The sequence below is a fragment of the Eurosta solidaginis genome, chromosome 3 (genome assembly GCF_040869045.1).
Source record: "Eurosta solidaginis isolate ZX-2024a chromosome 3, ASM4086904v1, whole genome shotgun sequence".
NCBI lineage: Eukaryota > Metazoa > Arthropoda > Insecta > Diptera > Tephritidae > Eurosta > Eurosta solidaginis.
Genome location: NC_090321.1, coordinates 190,263,902 through 190,282,549, shown reverse-complemented (window position 1 = coordinate 190,282,549; position 18,648 = coordinate 190,263,902). Strand labels below are relative to the sequence as shown.

The 18,648-nt window shown below is 37.5% G+C and overlaps 1 protein-coding gene across 11 annotated transcripts in view; it reads left to right on the top strand.

The window, feature by feature from the left end:
• Nucleotides 1-684: 684 nt before the first annotated feature.
• Nucleotides 685-18,648, top strand: part of LOC137244800 (uncharacterized) — a 36,744-nt gene continuing 18,780 nt past the window's right edge. Inside the window, exons 1-3 of one of the 11 annotated variants that reach the window (XM_067774333.1) lie at nucleotides 705-897; nucleotides 1,869-1,946; nucleotides 2,062-3,134. In XM_067774333.1, coding sequence (XP_067630434.1) covers nucleotides 2,090-3,134 — 1,045 coding nt within the window. In that variant the 5' untranslated portion in view covers nucleotides 705-897; nucleotides 1,869-1,946; nucleotides 2,062-2,089. Of the gene's footprint in view, nucleotides 976-1,868; nucleotides 3,135-18,648 lie in introns of all 11 variants that reach the window. The other 10 variants (XM_067774335.1, XM_067774337.1, XM_067774336.1 and 7 more) reach the window with 10 other exon arrangements.

Here is an 18,648-nt window from a genome sequence, read left to right as displayed (position 1 = left end):
CAAGTTTTTTCAATTAGAAGAAAGTTTTTCTATGCGGGGTCGCACCTTGGCATTTGGCAAACACTCTGAGTGTATTTCTGCTATGAAAAGCTTCTCACTGAAAACTCATCTGCCTTGCAGATGCCGTTCGGAGTCGGCATAAAACAAGTAGGAAAAATTAAAAGGAGCACGACGCAAATTCGAAAAGAGCAGCTCGGCCTAAAATCTCTTCGGAGGTCATCGCGCCTTACATTTGTTTTTTTTTTTTTTAATAGTATTCTCTTTAGTTTATTTCAGCCTTAACGTTTCTTACGTTACATCAAACAGGAAGGCGACAGCTATTGTCAAATAATAAGTTGCCATCGTTTAACATAATGCAAATACTCGAACGATTCGTCTCTGAGGCGAAACGAACGTTCATATCGTAATATTGAATGAGGCCCGAAATGTTAATTCTTACATTATTTATATTCTTACCCTAGTTTAGGCGATGAGATTGAAACCATCATGTATAACATATTTTCGGGCCACCCTAATGTGTGCTATATGAGTTCAAAGCAGTCACAACCGGAAGGCATTTGTACCATTTTCACTCATTGTATTGTGTTTATATTAAGCTTAATTGAATTTAACTAAATAATTGACTGCTAGTGTAACAGTGTAAATTGACTACGAGCATTGAAAAATTCTTAAGCTGTGGACTTACAACAGTATGGTAACAGAATCAACCGGGAATAGCGGTTAAATCGAAAAATCGGTAATTTTTTTGAAGGCGAGTGTTTGTACAGAAAACGTTTCAATTTCTAGTGGAAAGCATAAACAATTATTTAAAAAAAAGAAGAAAAATACGCTAAAATATCTGTGAAGTTAATAAAAGATATTTAATTTTGCAGCAATGCTGATAAACATATGAAAAAAGTTTTATTAATTAATTCGCACATATATTAAACACACATTAATAGCTGCTTAATTATCAAGTTATATAGTTGTATACTGGTATTGGTATCAATATATATATATATATATATATATATATATATATAGTGAAATTCCTCTTGTTTGCAACCTTCTGCTAACGTTCGTATCGCTAAACTGTTGAATAAAATAACTCCAATATTCAATAATGCAAAATGGTCTTTATTAGACTACTTTAAATATTTCACAATAACGCTTATACTTCGCAACCAATAGCGTATTTAAAACAAACTGATTGCCCATGCCTCAGCTGGTGCTGCTTTTATAGTCTTCGATTTTCTCGTCGGCAGACTTCTAGGCGTTTCTCCTTCTCGAACTTACTACTTGTTTACCAGCTATAAACTCACCAGCTATAAACTACAGATGCACGTTTATAGCTTCTCATATGCGCGTGTATAGGTGAGTGATACTTCGATGATTGCATACTTTTGTGGGCATCTCAGATATATGCATGTGTTTGTGCATATCTCTCCGCTTCTTGTATGTACATATGTGTAGACATAATGATTGATTTGTTTATATAGATACAAGTGACTGCTTAGTGTCGGCTTAGAGATGATAGTATCCCTTAGTGTTGCTAATATTCGTCACAATATATAATGTTCCCTCAAATTAATTAAAAACTTATTAAGTTGAAATTTCCTTCAGTTTAAGGAACACTTTTTTATGAAACGTTTCCCTTATTTTACGTTAGTCTTTTTTCGGAGTATCCTGCAGTCACAATTGTGATAATAATTGTTAAGTTAACGGAGAAATAGCTTACGTATGATGAACGTTTTCGTTTTGATTTGACTATTGAAGGGTCAATTCAGAATCAACAATTGGTTCGAAGTTAATTCAGCAGCTATTTGCGATAGTTAAGATTTGAACGAAATTTTTGTTAAATTGGTTTGTAATTCGGTTGGTTTTATTAGCTTTTTTCTTTCGGCGAATATGGACTGGCATATTTTAATGAGCGTAATTTTCACAAAGATAACCGGATAATCCAGAAGGTATGAGTGCACATATGAGTGCATTACTGATTATGTGAAAAGCGCATAACATTCATTCAAAGATAATACCTACTTTTTTGTAAAGAAAACGCAGTTAATGAGATTATTATTGTAGATAACACAATAAAGTACTCTTACCAAAAATGTTTAAAATTGCGCAGCATCAGTCGACAATCAACGTATGCATTCTGCTTCATCTCCTTTTCATCACTTTACCAAATGGTTGTCACAGTCGACCCTCACATGGCTATACTACGGATGGCACCGAATTAGTTGTCGTTGAGGAAGTTGTACGTTGCACCAGACAGGACTTTCATGAATTGTGTCAAAATGATACAGCAACAAAAACGTATACAAAGCAAGAGCAACAACAACAAGAGCGCACCATTAAGTCAGATAATGAGTCAGTGATGGACATAATGGATGATTTGATATTGTTAGAGAATAAACGAAGGCAAACACAACAGCAAGAACCGCATCCCTATGGTACTTATCAACAACAACAAAGTGAATTATTAACATCCGCTGCTGCTCGTGAAGACACATTAGTTTCTGTTGCCGCTGCAGCACCAGCTATTGGTGATCCTGTTGATTCGACCGCATTGGGTAGCTCATATCATCAGGAATCCTTTGACTCTGACAGTGATAGTCATGCTGTGGATGCTAATGATAATGCCGCTGTGAATATAAAAACTACCGATGTTGATGCTGTTAATGCTGCAGCGGCGGATGAAATTATAGCCGATGGCGTTTTATTTCATGGCGTGTTGCTGCGTCTAGCCGATGGGCCACATTCTATACCACAGCCGGTGCCATCGATTGACATGAGCGATTTTGTGTCGTTAATACCGGCTGAGGAGGTTAAATCGATTGCCACCAATTACTATAACAATGATGCGGAGGTGAAACGCGCTTATGCCTATTTAAGTGGAAATGATTTTATTGCGCTGCGTCAGCAAATTGTCGCTTCACCGGAAGTTGGCACATTTTTGCAGTATTTAAATGTTAGTGGTTTTGATGTGTTGAAATTCGTCTCTGATATTATTAATTTGACTAGAGTAGAGAGTATTGGACGTAGGAATGAACTAACAGCGGAATCGAGGAATTCTCAAAATAGTTTGGAGCAACAACAACAAGAAAAAAAGATGCAGCACAAAAACAACGATGAAGTACTGATAGTGGTGAACGGTAAGTATGCTTTCATTGGTATTCAAAAAAAAAAAAAAAAAATATTGCTAGCTGAGTGCATAGAGTCTTAACACCAGTATAAAAGAACGTGTACTCGGGTTTAAGAATCGGCATTCGAAAAGTTAGCTGAGGAAGAAAATAAAATTCAGAAACGTATCGTAGTACAATTCTGAATGTTTTTCCAATATTAATACAAAAAACAAATGTTCATATCAAAAATTGTATAAATGTTATTAGTCATGGCGAAACCATACAGGGTGGCAGCAGGGCGTCATACCTAAAAACCATTGTGAATTCATACAAGTGAAAAATTTTACTATTCCTCCATTGTCATGCCTACCCGTCAAATAATAGCTGAGAGGGAAAAAGGCTGTCGCGAATGGCCAGAGAATGAAAGAAATGTTTGTACTTTGCCTGCGGTTATTAAATTGAACTGCCATGAATTGACCATTTGTGTTTCAAATCAGCTTTTATTTTAAATGTGTATACAGAAAATCAGACTACATATTAATATTCATTTTTAAAATCTAGTTAATAGATTAAATGTGAGCAGCCAGTTAAGCAAACATTTTAAAATATGTAAATAATGCAATATATCTGTCGTCAACAAAAATGTTTTATAAACACCATTGAACAAACGATTTAAGTAATCGAACAGCGATTGAACAGGTGATCGAGGCTGTTTACTATTGTGAACGTTTTTATCATTCATTCGCATTTGTATGGATTCACAATGCTACAAACATAAATAAAAGTTCCATGTACTTTGTTTTTGCAAATCAATTGACTAATGTCAAAATCGTACTGCGCCGGAAGTTGGTGTATCAAATCATATTAAACAAGTAAGGAAGGCTAAGTTCGGGTGTAACCGAACATTACATACTAAGCTGAGAGCTATGGAGACAAAATAAGGGAAAATCACCATGTTGTAAAAAGAACCTAGGGTAACCCTGGAATGTGTTTGTATGACAGGTGTATCAAATGGAAGGTATTAAAGAGTATTTTAAGAGGGAGTAGGCCATAGATCTATGGGTGGACGCCATTTAGGGATATCGCCATAAAAATGGACCAGGGCGGAATCTAGAATTTGTTTGTACGATATGGGTATCAAATGAAGGGTGTTAGTGAGTATTTTAAAAGAGCGTGGACTTAGTTCAATAAGTGGACACCTTTTCGAGATATCGCCATAAAGGTGGACCAAGGGTGACTCTAGAATTTGTTTGTACGGTATGGGTATCAAATGAAAGGTGTTAATGAGTAATTTAAAAGGGCGTGGGCCTTAGTTCTATAGGTGGAAGCCTTGTTGAGATATCTCCATAAATGTGGACCAGGGGTGACTCTAGAATTTGTTTGTACGATATGGGCATCAAATGAAAAGTGTTAATGGGTATTTTAAAAGAGCGTGGACTTAGTTCAATAAGTGGACGCCTTTTCGAGATATCGCCATAAAGGTGGACCAAGGGTGACTGTAGAATTTGTTTGTACGATATGGGTATCAAATGAAAGGTGTTAATGGGTATTTTAAAAGGGCGTGGGCCTTAGTTCTATAGGTGGACGCCTTGTTGAGATATCGCCATAAAGGTGGACCAGGGTGACTCTAGAATTTATTTGTACGATATGGGTATCAAATGAAAGGTGTTAATGAATATTTTAAAAGGGCGTGGGCCTTAGTTCTATAGGTGGACGCCTTTTAGAGATATCGCCATAAAGGCGGACCAGGGGTGACTCTAGAATTTGTTTGTACGATATGGGTATCAAACGAAAGGTCTTAATGAATAATTTATAAGGGAGTGGTGGTAGTTGTATATATGAAGGTGTTTTCGAGATATTGACCAAAATGTGGACCAGAGTGACCCAGAACATCATCTGTCGGGTACCGCTAATTTATTTATATATGTAATACCACGAACAGTATTCCTGCCAAGATTCCAAGGGCTTTTGATTTCGCCCTGCAGAACTTTTTCATTTTCTTCCACTTTATAATGTAGGTGTCACACCCATTTTGCAAAGTTTTTTTCTAAAGCTATATTTTGCGTCAATAAACCAATCCAATTACCATGTTACATCCCTTTTTCGTATTTGGTATAGAAATATGGCATTTTTTTGATTTTTCGTAACTTTCGACATCGAAAAAGTGGCCGTGGTCATAGTCGGATGTCGGCCATTTTTTACACCAATACAAAGTGAGTACAGGTAAGTACGTGAACTTAGTTTAGTAAAGACATGTATATCGATTTTTGCTCAAGTTACCGTAGTAACGGCCGAGCGGATGGACAGACGGTCGACTGTGTATAAAAACTGAGCGTGGCTTCAACCGATTTCGCCCTTTTTCACAGAAAACAGTTATCGTCCTAGAATCTAAGCCCCTACCAAATTTCACAAGAATTGGTAAATTTTTGAACGACTAATGGCATTAAAAGTATCCTAGACAAATTAAATGAAAAAGGGCGGAGCCACTCCCATTTTGAAGTTTTCTTTTATTTTTGTATTTTATTGCACAATATCATTACTGGAGTCGAATGTTGATATAATTTACTTATATACTGTAAAGATATTGAATTTTTTGCTAAAATTTGACTTTTAAAAAATTTTTTTTTAAAGTGGGCGTGGTTGTCCTCCGATTTTGCTAATTTTTATTAAGCATACATATAGTAAAAGGAGTAACGTTTCTGCCAAATTTTCTCATGATATCTTCAACGACTGCCAAGTTACAGCTTGCAAAACTTTTAAATTACCTTCTTTTAAAAGTTGGCGGTGCCACGCCCATTGTCCAAAATTTTACTAATTTGCTATTCTGCGTCATAAGTTCAACCGACCTACCAAGTTCCATCGCCTTATCTGTCTTTGGCAATGAATTATCGCATTTTTTCTGTTTTTTGAAATTTCCGATATCGAAAAAGTGGGCGTGGTTATAGTCCGATATCGTTCATTTTAAATACCGATCTGAGGTGAGTGCCCAGGAACCTACATACCAAATTTCATCAAGATACCTTGAAATTTACTCAAGTTATCGTGTTAACGGACAGACGGACGGACGGACGGACATCGCTCAATCAAATTTTTTTTCGATACTGATGATTTTGATATATGGAAGTCTATATCTATATCGATTCCTTTATACCTGTACAACCAACCGTTATCCAATCAAAGTTAATATACCCTGTGAGCTCTGCTCAACTGAGTATAAAAAGTACAAATCAGCTGTCACCGTGCTGCCACCTTATATAGTTCCGTCATGTTATTAGCCATTTTTCGGCAGCTCTATTTGCCAGTATTACAAAAGCATTATATTCTAATTGCTTCATTATTCATAAAAATTTCCTCAAGAAAATAAGTTTTCTGCAAAATGATACATAAATCTAAAAAATCCTGGTAGCGGCTCATATATAGCTATTATATTTCTAAACGTATAGTAAAATCTACTTCGATCGTTGTAGAATTCAAAGGCAGATATGTACGATGACAACCCTCTAAATTGTCCATGCCGAACTTGTCAGAATAAGGGAAAACGTCAACGGGATAAGAACACCTGAGTATTAATTTTGTCATGATCATGACTTATATAAATCTGTGTATCTTGATCGTTCGATCGATTGAGCCCACCGCAAATATACATACATCATAGTTTTGTTTCCACTATTGGATCTTAAGCCATTGCCAGGGCAGCCAGATTGTCCTTGGTTGAAGGCTTGGTCGAGCTCCTGAGAGGAGCGGTTTGAAAGCGTGCTCTGCGCAGTATTTTAACAGTCTCCCCATCATTCAACATTCGAAAAAAGGGTGTTCTTTTCACTGCAAGGTTACTAAATTGGTTCAGGGGGTTGCTAGTGCTATTTATAGCCAACCAATTATAGCCAAACCAATTTTCAACCTCACCTACACGTGGAGAAGCTGAAGCTCTGGAAACCCAAAGTTCCTCGTCGATCTATGGGCTGGGAGGGCAGGATGGCCTATAAGGTTGCATTTATTTGGTCATAATATTGTTCCCGAGATGGTCAGACTTGTACCTTAATAGTGCTTGTTACCGGAACGTAATGCATCTGCATGAGGAAAAGGACCATCAACATCGATGACACTTCCGAAAACCTTCGGGGAGGGTTGTTATCGCTACAACAACAACAATGCGCTAAACTGGTTGCAGCATCAGAACATTACTAGTACCTTTAATACTCAGTTGAGCAGAGCTCACGGAGTATATTAAGTTTGATTGGATAACGGTTGGTTGTACAGGTATAAAGGAATCGAGATAGATATAGACTTCCATATATCAAAATCATCAGTATCGAAAAAAAATTTGATTGAGCCATGTCCGTCCGTCCGTCCGTCCGTCTGTCCGTTAACATGATAACTTGAGTAAATTTTGAGGTATCTTGATGAAATTTGGTACGTAGATTCCTGGGCACTCATCTCAAATCGCTATATAAAATGAATGATATCGGACTATAACCACGCCCACTTTTTCGATATCGAAAATTTCGAAAAACCGAAAAAATGCGATAATTCATTGCCAAAGGCGGTTAAAGCGATGAAACTTGGTAGATGGGTTGACGTTATGACGCAGAATAGAAAATTAGTAAGATTTTGGAAAATGGGCGTGGCACCGCCCACTTTTACAAGAAGGTAGTTTAAAAGTTTTGCAAGCTGTAATTTGGCAGTCGTTGAAGATATCATGATGAAAATTGGGTGAAGAACACGCCCACTTTTTAAAAAAAAAAATTTTTTAATTCAAATTTTAACAAAAAATTTAATAACTTTTCTGTATATAAGTAAAATAAGTCAAAATTCAACTCCAGTAATGACATGATGCAACAAAATACAAAAATAAAAGAAAATTTCAAAATGGGCGTGGCTCCGCCCATTTTCATTTAGTTTGTCTAGAATACTTTTAATGCCATAAGTCGAACAAAAATTTTCCAATCCTTCTCAAATTTGGTAGGGGCATAGATTCTCTGACGGTAACAGTTCTCTGTGAAAATGGACGAAATCGGTGGAAGCCACGCCCAGTTTTTATACACAGTCCACCGTCTGTCCTTCCGCTCGGCCGTTAACACAATAACTTGAGCAAAAACCGATATATCTTTACTAAACTTAGCCCACGTACTTATCTGAACTCACTTTATCTTGGTATAAAAAATGGCCGAAATCCGAACATAACCACGCCCACTTTATCGATAACGAAAATTACGAAAAATGAAAAAAATTCCATAATTCTATACCAAATCCGAAAAAAGGGATGAAACATTGTAACTGGATTGGTTTATTGACGCAAAATACAACTTTGGAAAAAACTTTGTAAAATGGGTGTGACACCTACCATATTAAGTAGAAGAAAATGAAAAAGTTCTACAAGGCGAAATCAACAGCCCTTGGAATCTTGGCAGGAATACTGTTAGTGGTATTGCATATATAAATAAATTAGCAGTACCCGACAGATGATTTTCTGGATCACCTGGTCCACATTTTGGTCGATATCGCGAGAACGCCTTCACATATACATCTAAGGGCCACTCGCTTTTAAAACCCTCATTAATACCTTTAATTTGATATCCATATCGTACAAACACATTCTAGAGTCACCCCTGGCCCACCCTAATGGCGATATCTCGAAAAGGCGTCCACCTATAGACCTAATGCCCACTCCCTCTTAAAATGCTCAGTAACACCTTTCGTTTGATACCCATATCGTACAAACATTCTAGAGTCACCCCTGGCCCACCCTAATGGCGATATCTCGAAAAGGCGTCCACCTATAGACCTAATGCCCACTCCCTCTTAAAATGCTCAGTAACACCTTTCGTTTGATACCCATATCGTACAAACATTCTAGAGTCACCCTTGGTCCACCTTTACGGAGATATCTCGAAAAGGCGTCCACCTATAGAACTAAGGATTACTCCCTTTTAAAATACTCATTACCACCTTTCATTTGATACCCATATCGTACAAACATATTCTAGAGTCACCATGGCCCACCCTAATGGCGATATCTCGAAAAGGCGTCCACCTATAGACCTAATTCCAACTCCCTCTTAAAATGCTCAGTAACACCTTTCGTTTGATACCCATATCGTACAAACATTCTAGAGTCACCCCTGGCCCACCCTAATGGTGATATCCCGAAAAGGCGTCCACCTATAGACCTAATGTCCACTCCCTCTTAAAATGCTCAGTAACACCTTTCGTTTGATACCCATATCGTACAAACATTCTAGAATCTCCTCTGGCCCACCCTAATGGCGATATCTCGAAAAGGCGTACACCTATAGACCTAATGCCCACTCCCTCTTAAAATGCTCAGTAACACCTTTCGTTTGATACCCATATCGTACAAACATTCTAGAGTCACACCTGGCCCACCCTAATGGCGATATCTCGAAAAGGTGTCCACCTATAGACCTCATGCCCACTCCCTCTTAAAATGCTCAGTAACACCTTTCGTTTGATACCCATATCGTACAAACATTCTAGAGTCACCCTTGGTCCACCTTTATGGCGATATCTCGAAAAGGCGTCCACCTATAGAACTAAGGATTACTCCCTTTTAAAATACTCATTACCACCTTTCATTTGATACCCATATCGTACAAACATATTCTAGAGTCACCCTGGCCCACCCTAATGGCGATATCTCGAAAAGGCGTCCACCTATAGACCTAATTCCCACTCCCTCTTAAAATGCTCAGTAACACCTTTCGTTTGATACCCATATCGTACAAACATTCTAGAGTCACCCTTGGTCCACCTTTATGGCGATATCTCGAAAAGGCGTCCACCTATAGAACTAAGTATTACTCCCTTTTAAAATACTCATTACCACCTTTCATTTGATACCCATATCATACACACACATTCTAGAGTCACCCCTGGCCCACCCTAATGGCGACATTTCGAAAAGGCGTCCACCTATATACCTAATTCCCACTCCCTCTCAAAATGCTCAGTAACACCTTTCGTTTGATACCCATATCGTACAAACATTCTAGAGTCACCCTTGGTCCACCTTTATGGCGATATCTCGAAAAGGCGTCCACCTATAGAACTAAGTATTACTCCCTTTTAAAATACTCATTACCACCTTTCATTTGATACCCATATCATACACACACATTCTAGAGTCACCCCTGGCCCACCCTAATGGCGATATCTCGAAAAGGCGTCCACCTATAGACCTCATGCCCACTCCCTCTTAAAATGCTCAGTAACACCTTTCGTTGGATACCCATATCGTACAAACATTCTAGAGTCACCCTTGGTCCACCTTTATGGCGATATCTCGAAAAGGCGTCCACCTATAGAACTAAGTATTACTCCCTTTTAAAATACTCATTACCACCTTTCATTTGATACCCATATCATACACACACATTCTAGAGTCACCCCTGGCCCACCCTAATGGCGACATTTCGAAAAGGCGTCCACCTATAGACCTAATGCCTACTCCCTCTTAAAATGCTCAGTAACACTTTTCGTTTGATACCCATATTGTACAAACATTCTAGAGTCACCCCTGGCCCACCCTAATGGCGATATCTCGAAAAGGCGTCCACCTATAGACCTAATGCCCACTCCCTCTTAAAATGCTCAGTAACACCTTTCATTTGATTCCCATATCGTACAAACACATTCTAGAGACATCCCTGGTCCACCTTTATGGCGATATCTCGAAACGGCGTCCACCTATGGAACTAAGCATCACTCCTTTTCAAAATACTCATTAACAGCTTTCATTTGATACCCATATCGTACAAACATATTCTAGAGTCACCCCTGGTCCACCTTTATGGCGATTTCTCGAAAAGGCGTTCACCTATAGAACTAAAGCCCATTCCCTTTTAAAATACTCATTACCACCTTTCATTTGATACCCAAATCGTACAAACACATTCTAGAGTCACCCCTGGTCCACCTTAATGGCGATATCTCGAAAAGGCGTCCACCGATAGACCTAAGGCCCACTCCCTCTTAAAATGCTCAGTAACACCTTTCATTTGATACCCATATCGTACAAACAAATTCTAGAGTCAGCCCTGGTCCACCTTTATGGCGATATCCCTAAATGCCGTCCATCCATAGAACTATGGCCTACTCTCTCTTAAAATACTCTTTAATACCTTCCATTTGATACACATGTCATACAACCACATTCCAGGGTTACCTTAGGTTCATTTTCCTACATGGTGATTTTCCTTATTTTGTCTCCGTAGCTCTCAACTGAGTATGTAATGTTCGGTTACACCCGAACTTAGCCTTCCTTACTTGTTTCAGTGTAAGTTACATTCGCGCCTTAACTAGGGTGGTCGATTGCACAGCGCTGCAGTGTTTTTGCAGCCTAAAATTTTTGGCCAATAAGAACTCGTCCAAACTTACTTAGTCCGAGTTTACAACCGAATATTTTTGTTGCTCTGCATCGAAATTTCTGTTTTGTTGTTGCGCATTCCATTTACACAGTTATTCTCGTCATGCAACTGCTTGGCATTTTTTTTTAAATTTGTTTCTAAAAACATTTTTTATTCATTCGAAAAACAAAATAAGACACGAAATATTCATTATTTCGAATAAAAATCGAAAAGTAACTGTTTTAGAATAAATTTTGAAATGAAGTTTTATAAAAGAAGAAAGACAACGCATAGCGAGTTGCCGAGCACAAGCGACTCGGTGCCGCCCGCATTCCTTGTGACCCCCTATTCATGAAGTAACGAGTTTCAACAACAGGAGAATTTTTTTGTAAACAGCGACGTACTGAGTTATTTATCTTCTTTAAGATATTGTTTACAGATTTTCTAAAATGAATCCAAAAAGAAGATTTACCTTCAAAATGCAACACAGACACTGGCAGCTTCATATTTCTTTACAGTTTTTTATTGCTGTGCTTCCATATCTGTTCGGTTACAAGTTTTGAGTACACCCCTTGGGTTCGCCTTTATTTGATGCTAGTTATCCAGTTATTTATATTTTCTGAGATTCTGTTCACCAGCTTTCTATTTACACTCGTTCCCTTTTGACTAGATTGAAGAAGATCTGTCCAGAAGCACTCATCCCGAGTATATTTTGGAAAAATCAGTATCTATATGTTAATTATGATCAGGCCGGCTTTTATCACAGCAGCTTGAGCGACTTAAACATATGACTACAGCAGCAGTAGGGCTAATACCAGATGGTGTTTGTAACAGAGCGTACCGGATGCATATACGGAAAGTGTTTCTTATATCTGTAGTGCTCCACTAAAAGTTCGCGTATTGTTTTTGCGATTAATAAATAAAAATAAATGTAAGGCGCGATAACCTCCGAAGAGATCTAAGGCCGAGCTTCTCTTCCAATTTGCGTCGTGCTCCTCTTGATTTTTACCTACAAATTGGCCGGACGGGACCTACATGTTTTATGCCGACTCCGAACGGCATCTGCAAGGCAGATGAGTTTTCACTGAGAGCTTTTCATGGCAGAAATACAATCGGAGCGCTTGCCAGACACTGCCGAGGGGCGACCCCGCTTAGAAAAATTGTCTTCTAATTGAAAAATCTTATTTCTAAAATTTTGATGTTGCTTTGCCCGGGAGTTGAACCCAGGGCATACGGTGTGATAGGCGGAGCACGCTACCATCACACCACGGTGGCCGCCCGTTTTTGCGATTATAACAACAATATATCACCCGTTTTTTAGCTGATAAATGCACAGATAACAAAAATTTTGAGAAAAAATTGCTTCAGAATAAACTTTTCCATCCAATAGTAGATTAAGTATTCTGCTATGTACCTGTTCAGGCACCAGGACTGCAAATATGCGCAACCTTTTTATCATTCGCATGCTGGTGAGATTTATATTCTTCCAACGAGCTTTCAACCACACCATAGCACCATATTTGAGCTCTGTTTTCACTGCCAACTCGTATATCCAATTTCTGCTTGAAACCTTAAATTGTAAGAAACATCGATTTGCAAGAGGAAGAATGATTTCTGCATCACTTTCACCATATCTAAGCTTTGGTGAAACGGAGGGCGAATAATTTTTTTTTTTTATAATTATATTATTTGTTATTTTAGTGGACTGTATGTTACTTTATCAGTAAAGGGTTGTCTTTTTATCGGAGGCTTGTTGAGTTTTTCATTAGAATGTGGTTTGGCGTGGCGGGTCACAAGCCCAGCGCTTAACCCGCTCAGCGGGGATGAAAATATTATTTGCACGTTTATATAGCGAGCCGCTTGATGCAAGATAGACACCTGCTTGCAGCCGCACTTCGTGGTGGACAAACGCTGCCGATGAAAGCCAGGTTTTCGCCTTCTCTCATTAGCTCACGGATGTTTAGTGGCTACCCAGAGGATAATTGGCAACAAGCGACCGGAAGTAGTGAGCTGCTCAAACCGCATGCAAAATAAGCGCTCCGACCATTCCCAGGTGAGTGGCGATTAGAAGCTTTCACCATTTTCGTTGACTTCTACATATGGCTCCACCCTCCTAACCGGTTAATTTTTTATTAATTTGATCTTATAGAAAAACAGATGGTGCTAAGCACCTGTTACACATTTTTATGTATTTAATTGGGGGGTAGGACTTGGGCTCTGAGGGAAAAGCTCCCTCATTTCGCTGTGAAAACCCCGCTGTTGCAGCTTGTATATATTTATTGGGGGCGAGCACATTCGCTCTAAGATAGTGGTTGCGTTTTGAGCCACTTTGTGTTGCTATAAAAACACCCGATTTGAGATAAAAATAACAAATTAAACTAAAGACATTAGAATATTGCACTGATCAGTTGAGAATTACAAGCGCACTCAATGGTTAATGAAACAAGCGAAAGAAAAATGTTCATAGTTTATATCACATAAACAAAGTACTAATGTCAATATGAAAATATATAATAAACTAGAAGACCCGGCAAACGTTGTTCTGCCCTAAATTTGGCCTATCTGCATACATTTTAATAAGCTTTTTCCGTCTTGTATGAAAGTTTGAACAAAATTGACCAACGCATCTCTTCAAACACCGGCGACCAACTAACACACATTTTAGCCTTTCTTTTTATATGTATAGATTTTTATTTTTCACACTTCACTATAATATTAAAACGAAATGCCAATTTTCGTTGCTTTTGAAATTCGGCTTAAAAATTGCACATGGAACAATTAAAGACTCTCCTGAATTAAAAAAAAATGTCTTAGTACCTCTAAATCGCGGGCCCCCTCAGAAACCGCGGGCCCGGGGCTAAGAGAGTTTGAAAAGAATTGTTAAACTTTTCCATTACAATTCATTTTCTGTCAAATTATATTGCGACTACTTTTTTCTTCCAAATTGGACGAATATTTCACAGATATCCTTAGTACTCAAAAGACTTGCTGCTTTATGTTTGCTGAAATGCCCGCAAGGCTACAATGTCACCAATGATAAGCGAAAAAATTCAGGCGCCTAGTTCCAGTATCGGCTGTTTGCCAAAAATACAAAGTGACGAATGATATTTTTTATATGCAAGTGGTAGTGATTATTATTATCAATTATGTTATTATACCTGCACTCAAAAAAAAGACATACCTGAATTAAGGAACAAAATTTTAAACAAATTTCTTACAGTTGAGGAAAATTTCAGTTTGGGCACACTTGGACACACAATTTAAAAAATTTTTTAAAAATGTATGAATTTAGACCCACTTAAAAATTTAACGAGCCATTCTGTAATTGGGCCTTATTGAGTAAAAAATTCTAATTTTTGTATAAAACTTTTCATTTATTTGGAGGAATAAGTTCCTTAAATTTTTTCATCAAGAATACTAGTCAATCAAGTAATTTTTGATTTCTCACAATAGTTACTTCAGTGAGGAAGATCACTCGACTAGGCGGTAAATCCACGGTCTCTGGCAAAATATCATGTACCACGTTTCCTTATTTTAATAGCAATTTTCCTTACAAAAAATGCGATTAGTCTAAGATGAGTCCAGGATTAGGCGCAAAGGAGTATGCGACTAATGCCAGTTTTGATCTCTTTTTATGCATAGAACTGTTCCCTTTTGTTTGAGCATGTCCTATGAAGAGACTAATTGGATAGGATAGGACCAATCCCCTATCTACCCATATGGGAACGAATTAACCCAGATAGTACCAATGTACTAAATATAGTACACCTAGATCATGTCGCGTCATGCTCGCATTTGAACTTTCTCGTTAGCGCGCAATGCAACAAAATGTTCATTATGCTTGTAGCAGCCGTTAGACATACATCGCACGTTGGTGGAAGAGTTAAGATTTCATGTTTTTTCTTGTCGAAGTTTGACAAAATTGCAAAATGGAAAATTGCCATATACGGTTCGAAAGGTAAGGCAATATAAAATATTATATAAGATAAAGATGAAAAATTTTATAGGTAGGTTGAAGAAAGATATCCAGTAATTCAGTATGATATGAAAAACTTAGGTTTTTTTTAAAAATGTTATCTATTTCGGCTAAACAAACTAGGGTGTACTATATTTAGTACATTGGAACTATATGCGTTGTGTTTGTCATTATTTCATAGGGGTGTTTCACTTAACGAAGTACTTGCTATTTTGGAGGATGACGATGATAATGGGAATATAGTTGAAGAAATTTGTATTTTTCCACCAATTGATGCAGCGGATGAATTGACAGATGAAGACTCCAGGGACGAGGACTATCTGCAGATAGATAACCTTCCAGCTTCTCAACTGCGGGCTCCAGCAGAAGTTGTATTTGAAGGAAGAAATGCCGAGCATACTTCATCAGATGATTCCGATGACGACTTGCCATTGAGCGAGCTAGCAAAAAACAGAATCTTCGAAAACGTATGGCAAAAAAACAAAAGAGATATAACTGGGTAAAGGAGGACTTAGAATTTTCTGTTACGGATTTCGAGAGACCTCCATTCTCAATGGAATCGGAAAATCCTCTAGAGCTCTTTTTTAAGTTTTTTGATGATGAAGTAATAGAGCTAATTCTGACTGAAACTAACAACTATGCCCAACAAAAAAACATCAATGCAAACTTTGAAAAGCGCGAAATTTTAGCATTCATAGGAGTTTTGATATTGAGCGGATATGTACAGGTTCCAAGAAAAAAATGTACTGGGAACGCGAAAAAGATTGCCACAATGGCCTGATCTCAGATGCAATAACCAGAAACCGATTCTATATGATCTTTTCCAATTTTCATGTCTGCAACAATCAACATTTGGATACTGATGACAAGTTTGCAAAGGTAAGGCCTCTTTTCGATGTAATAAATAAAAAATTCATAGAGCATGCACCATTAGAGGAAATGCATTCAATTGATGAGGCCATGGTACCATATTATGGCCGTCATGGTTGTAAACAGTACATCCATGGAAAACCGATTCGATACGGCTATAAATTGTGGGTAGGTGCTACCCGGTTAGGTTACTTGAATTGGTTTGAACCATATCAGGGGGCATCAACAAACATAAGCAAAAGGTATGAGGATTTTGGTGTTGGAGGTGGAGTTGTGCTGGGATACGCACAAGCCTTAAGTGACAACTGGCCAGATCGGAAGTTCCATCTATTTTTCGATACCTTTTTTAGTTCAGTTCCTTTGATCGAAAAACTCACTGAGTGGAACTTATACTCAACCGGAACAATAAGGGAAAACAGACTAAAAGATGCATCTCTGTTGAACTCAAAAATCATGAAAAAGGATGATCGATGATCCTACGACTACGCAAAAATCTCTGACGAAAATATAATAGCAGTGAAGTGGCATGATAACAATGTAGTTTGCCTTATATCAAACTTTGCTGGAGTACAACCGGTTCATACAGTAAACCGTTACTCACGACGGCAAAAAAAAATATTAGGGTGGAGCAACCGCATCTCATAAATATGTACAATGCCAATATGGGTGGAGTAGATCGTTCCGATCAAAATATCAGCCTATATAGAGTTTCAATCAGAGGAAAAAAGTGGTATCATTGTTTATTGACCCACTGTATTGACATGGCTGTGCAAAATGCATGGCAATTGCATCGAAAACAAAATGGAGACATGGACCAGCTGAAATTTAGGAGAGTCATTGCAACGACATTACTGCAGCAAAATCGGAAAGAGCAAACTTACCAAAAAGGAACCCAGAGGAAGCTTGGAAGGATCTGTTTTACGCTATGATGGCATGAATCATTTCGTGGTTAACCAGGATAAGCAAACTCGTTGTGGATTTTGTCATGAACGGGCCACGACCAGATGCTCAAAATGCGATGTTGGAGTGCATGTAAAGTGTTTTATTTCATTTCATACTAAAAATTAATTTTGTCGTTCACAACGCATATGTTCCCAATGTACTAAATATAGTACGGCCTTAAAATCCACTTTCATGAATTAAATGTTTTAAAAAAAGTTTAGAGATGTCTTTTTAATCACAATTGAAGTACAAAAACATAAAAATTATTTTTGTTACCTTCCCGGTTTTGTCTTGGGACTATCTGGGTTAAGACTATTTTCTTCTCCAAAAGTGTTAGTTTTGGTATGGTACGAGATTATGTACATTTTAAACGCAATATTAAAACTTTCAAAAAATTTTTAAATACATCTATGTAAAAAATATATTAAGTCGCCAACTCATTCCAAGAGATATTAATCGACGATAATGGAACATATGATCCAAGTCATTTAAGTTTGGTACAGGGCTCCACATTTTTCTTAAATAATTCTAACCAATCTATAATCTTTTTTATTTAACTTACTTCGTTGCCGTTTTTTTATGTTTATTAAAATGGGCTACACAGATTTCAACCTTACTAATCCCAACTGTACCAAAAGGGACTAGAGGGAATTAACTATGCCCCAATGTAGATAAAAGAGATCAATCGGAGACCGCTCTTTTAGGGACTAATCGCACTATTTTTTTCAGGGTTATATTCACATGCATAGAAATTTGTATAATTACATATATGTACATCGTAGGGTTGCCAGGTTTTTTCAGTCAATGAAGGGACATTTTTTCAGTCGATGAAGGGGACTTTAGCAATATTTTTAAAATTTCTTCAATTAAATTCTTCTGTTTTTATTTTCAATACTTTAAGTAAAGTTTTTTGTAAATTTTTGTATATGAAACTATGCAAACCAAACCCAAAAACATTTTCGAAGGAGTTCGAAAATTCGAAGAAACTTTAGAAAAATTTGGAACTTTTTATTTTCAGTTCTCTTAATTTTTTTGAGTATGTAGTTTAGTAGCCTTATTAATTTCTGTCTAATATTAGTACACGTCCATGGTGCAATCAACTGATGAAGTAAATAGAAAAAGACAGAATATATACGCTATGTGAAACGCTACGGGCGTATTTTTCAAGGTCAGAAGCGGGTAACATTTTTACCACATTGAAAAATTAGGAGTAGAAAAATTAGCGGCCATTGAAGAAATTAAAAGAAATACAACTACAAAAGGAAGTACTAAAGCCCAGTGCAAGTTTAAATTAATGTTAGTTTAGAATAAAAATTACCAGTTCGACTTTGACCACATAAACTGAGCTGTAAAATTCAAAGGATTTAAACTACGCGCAGCCTCAACTGAAGTT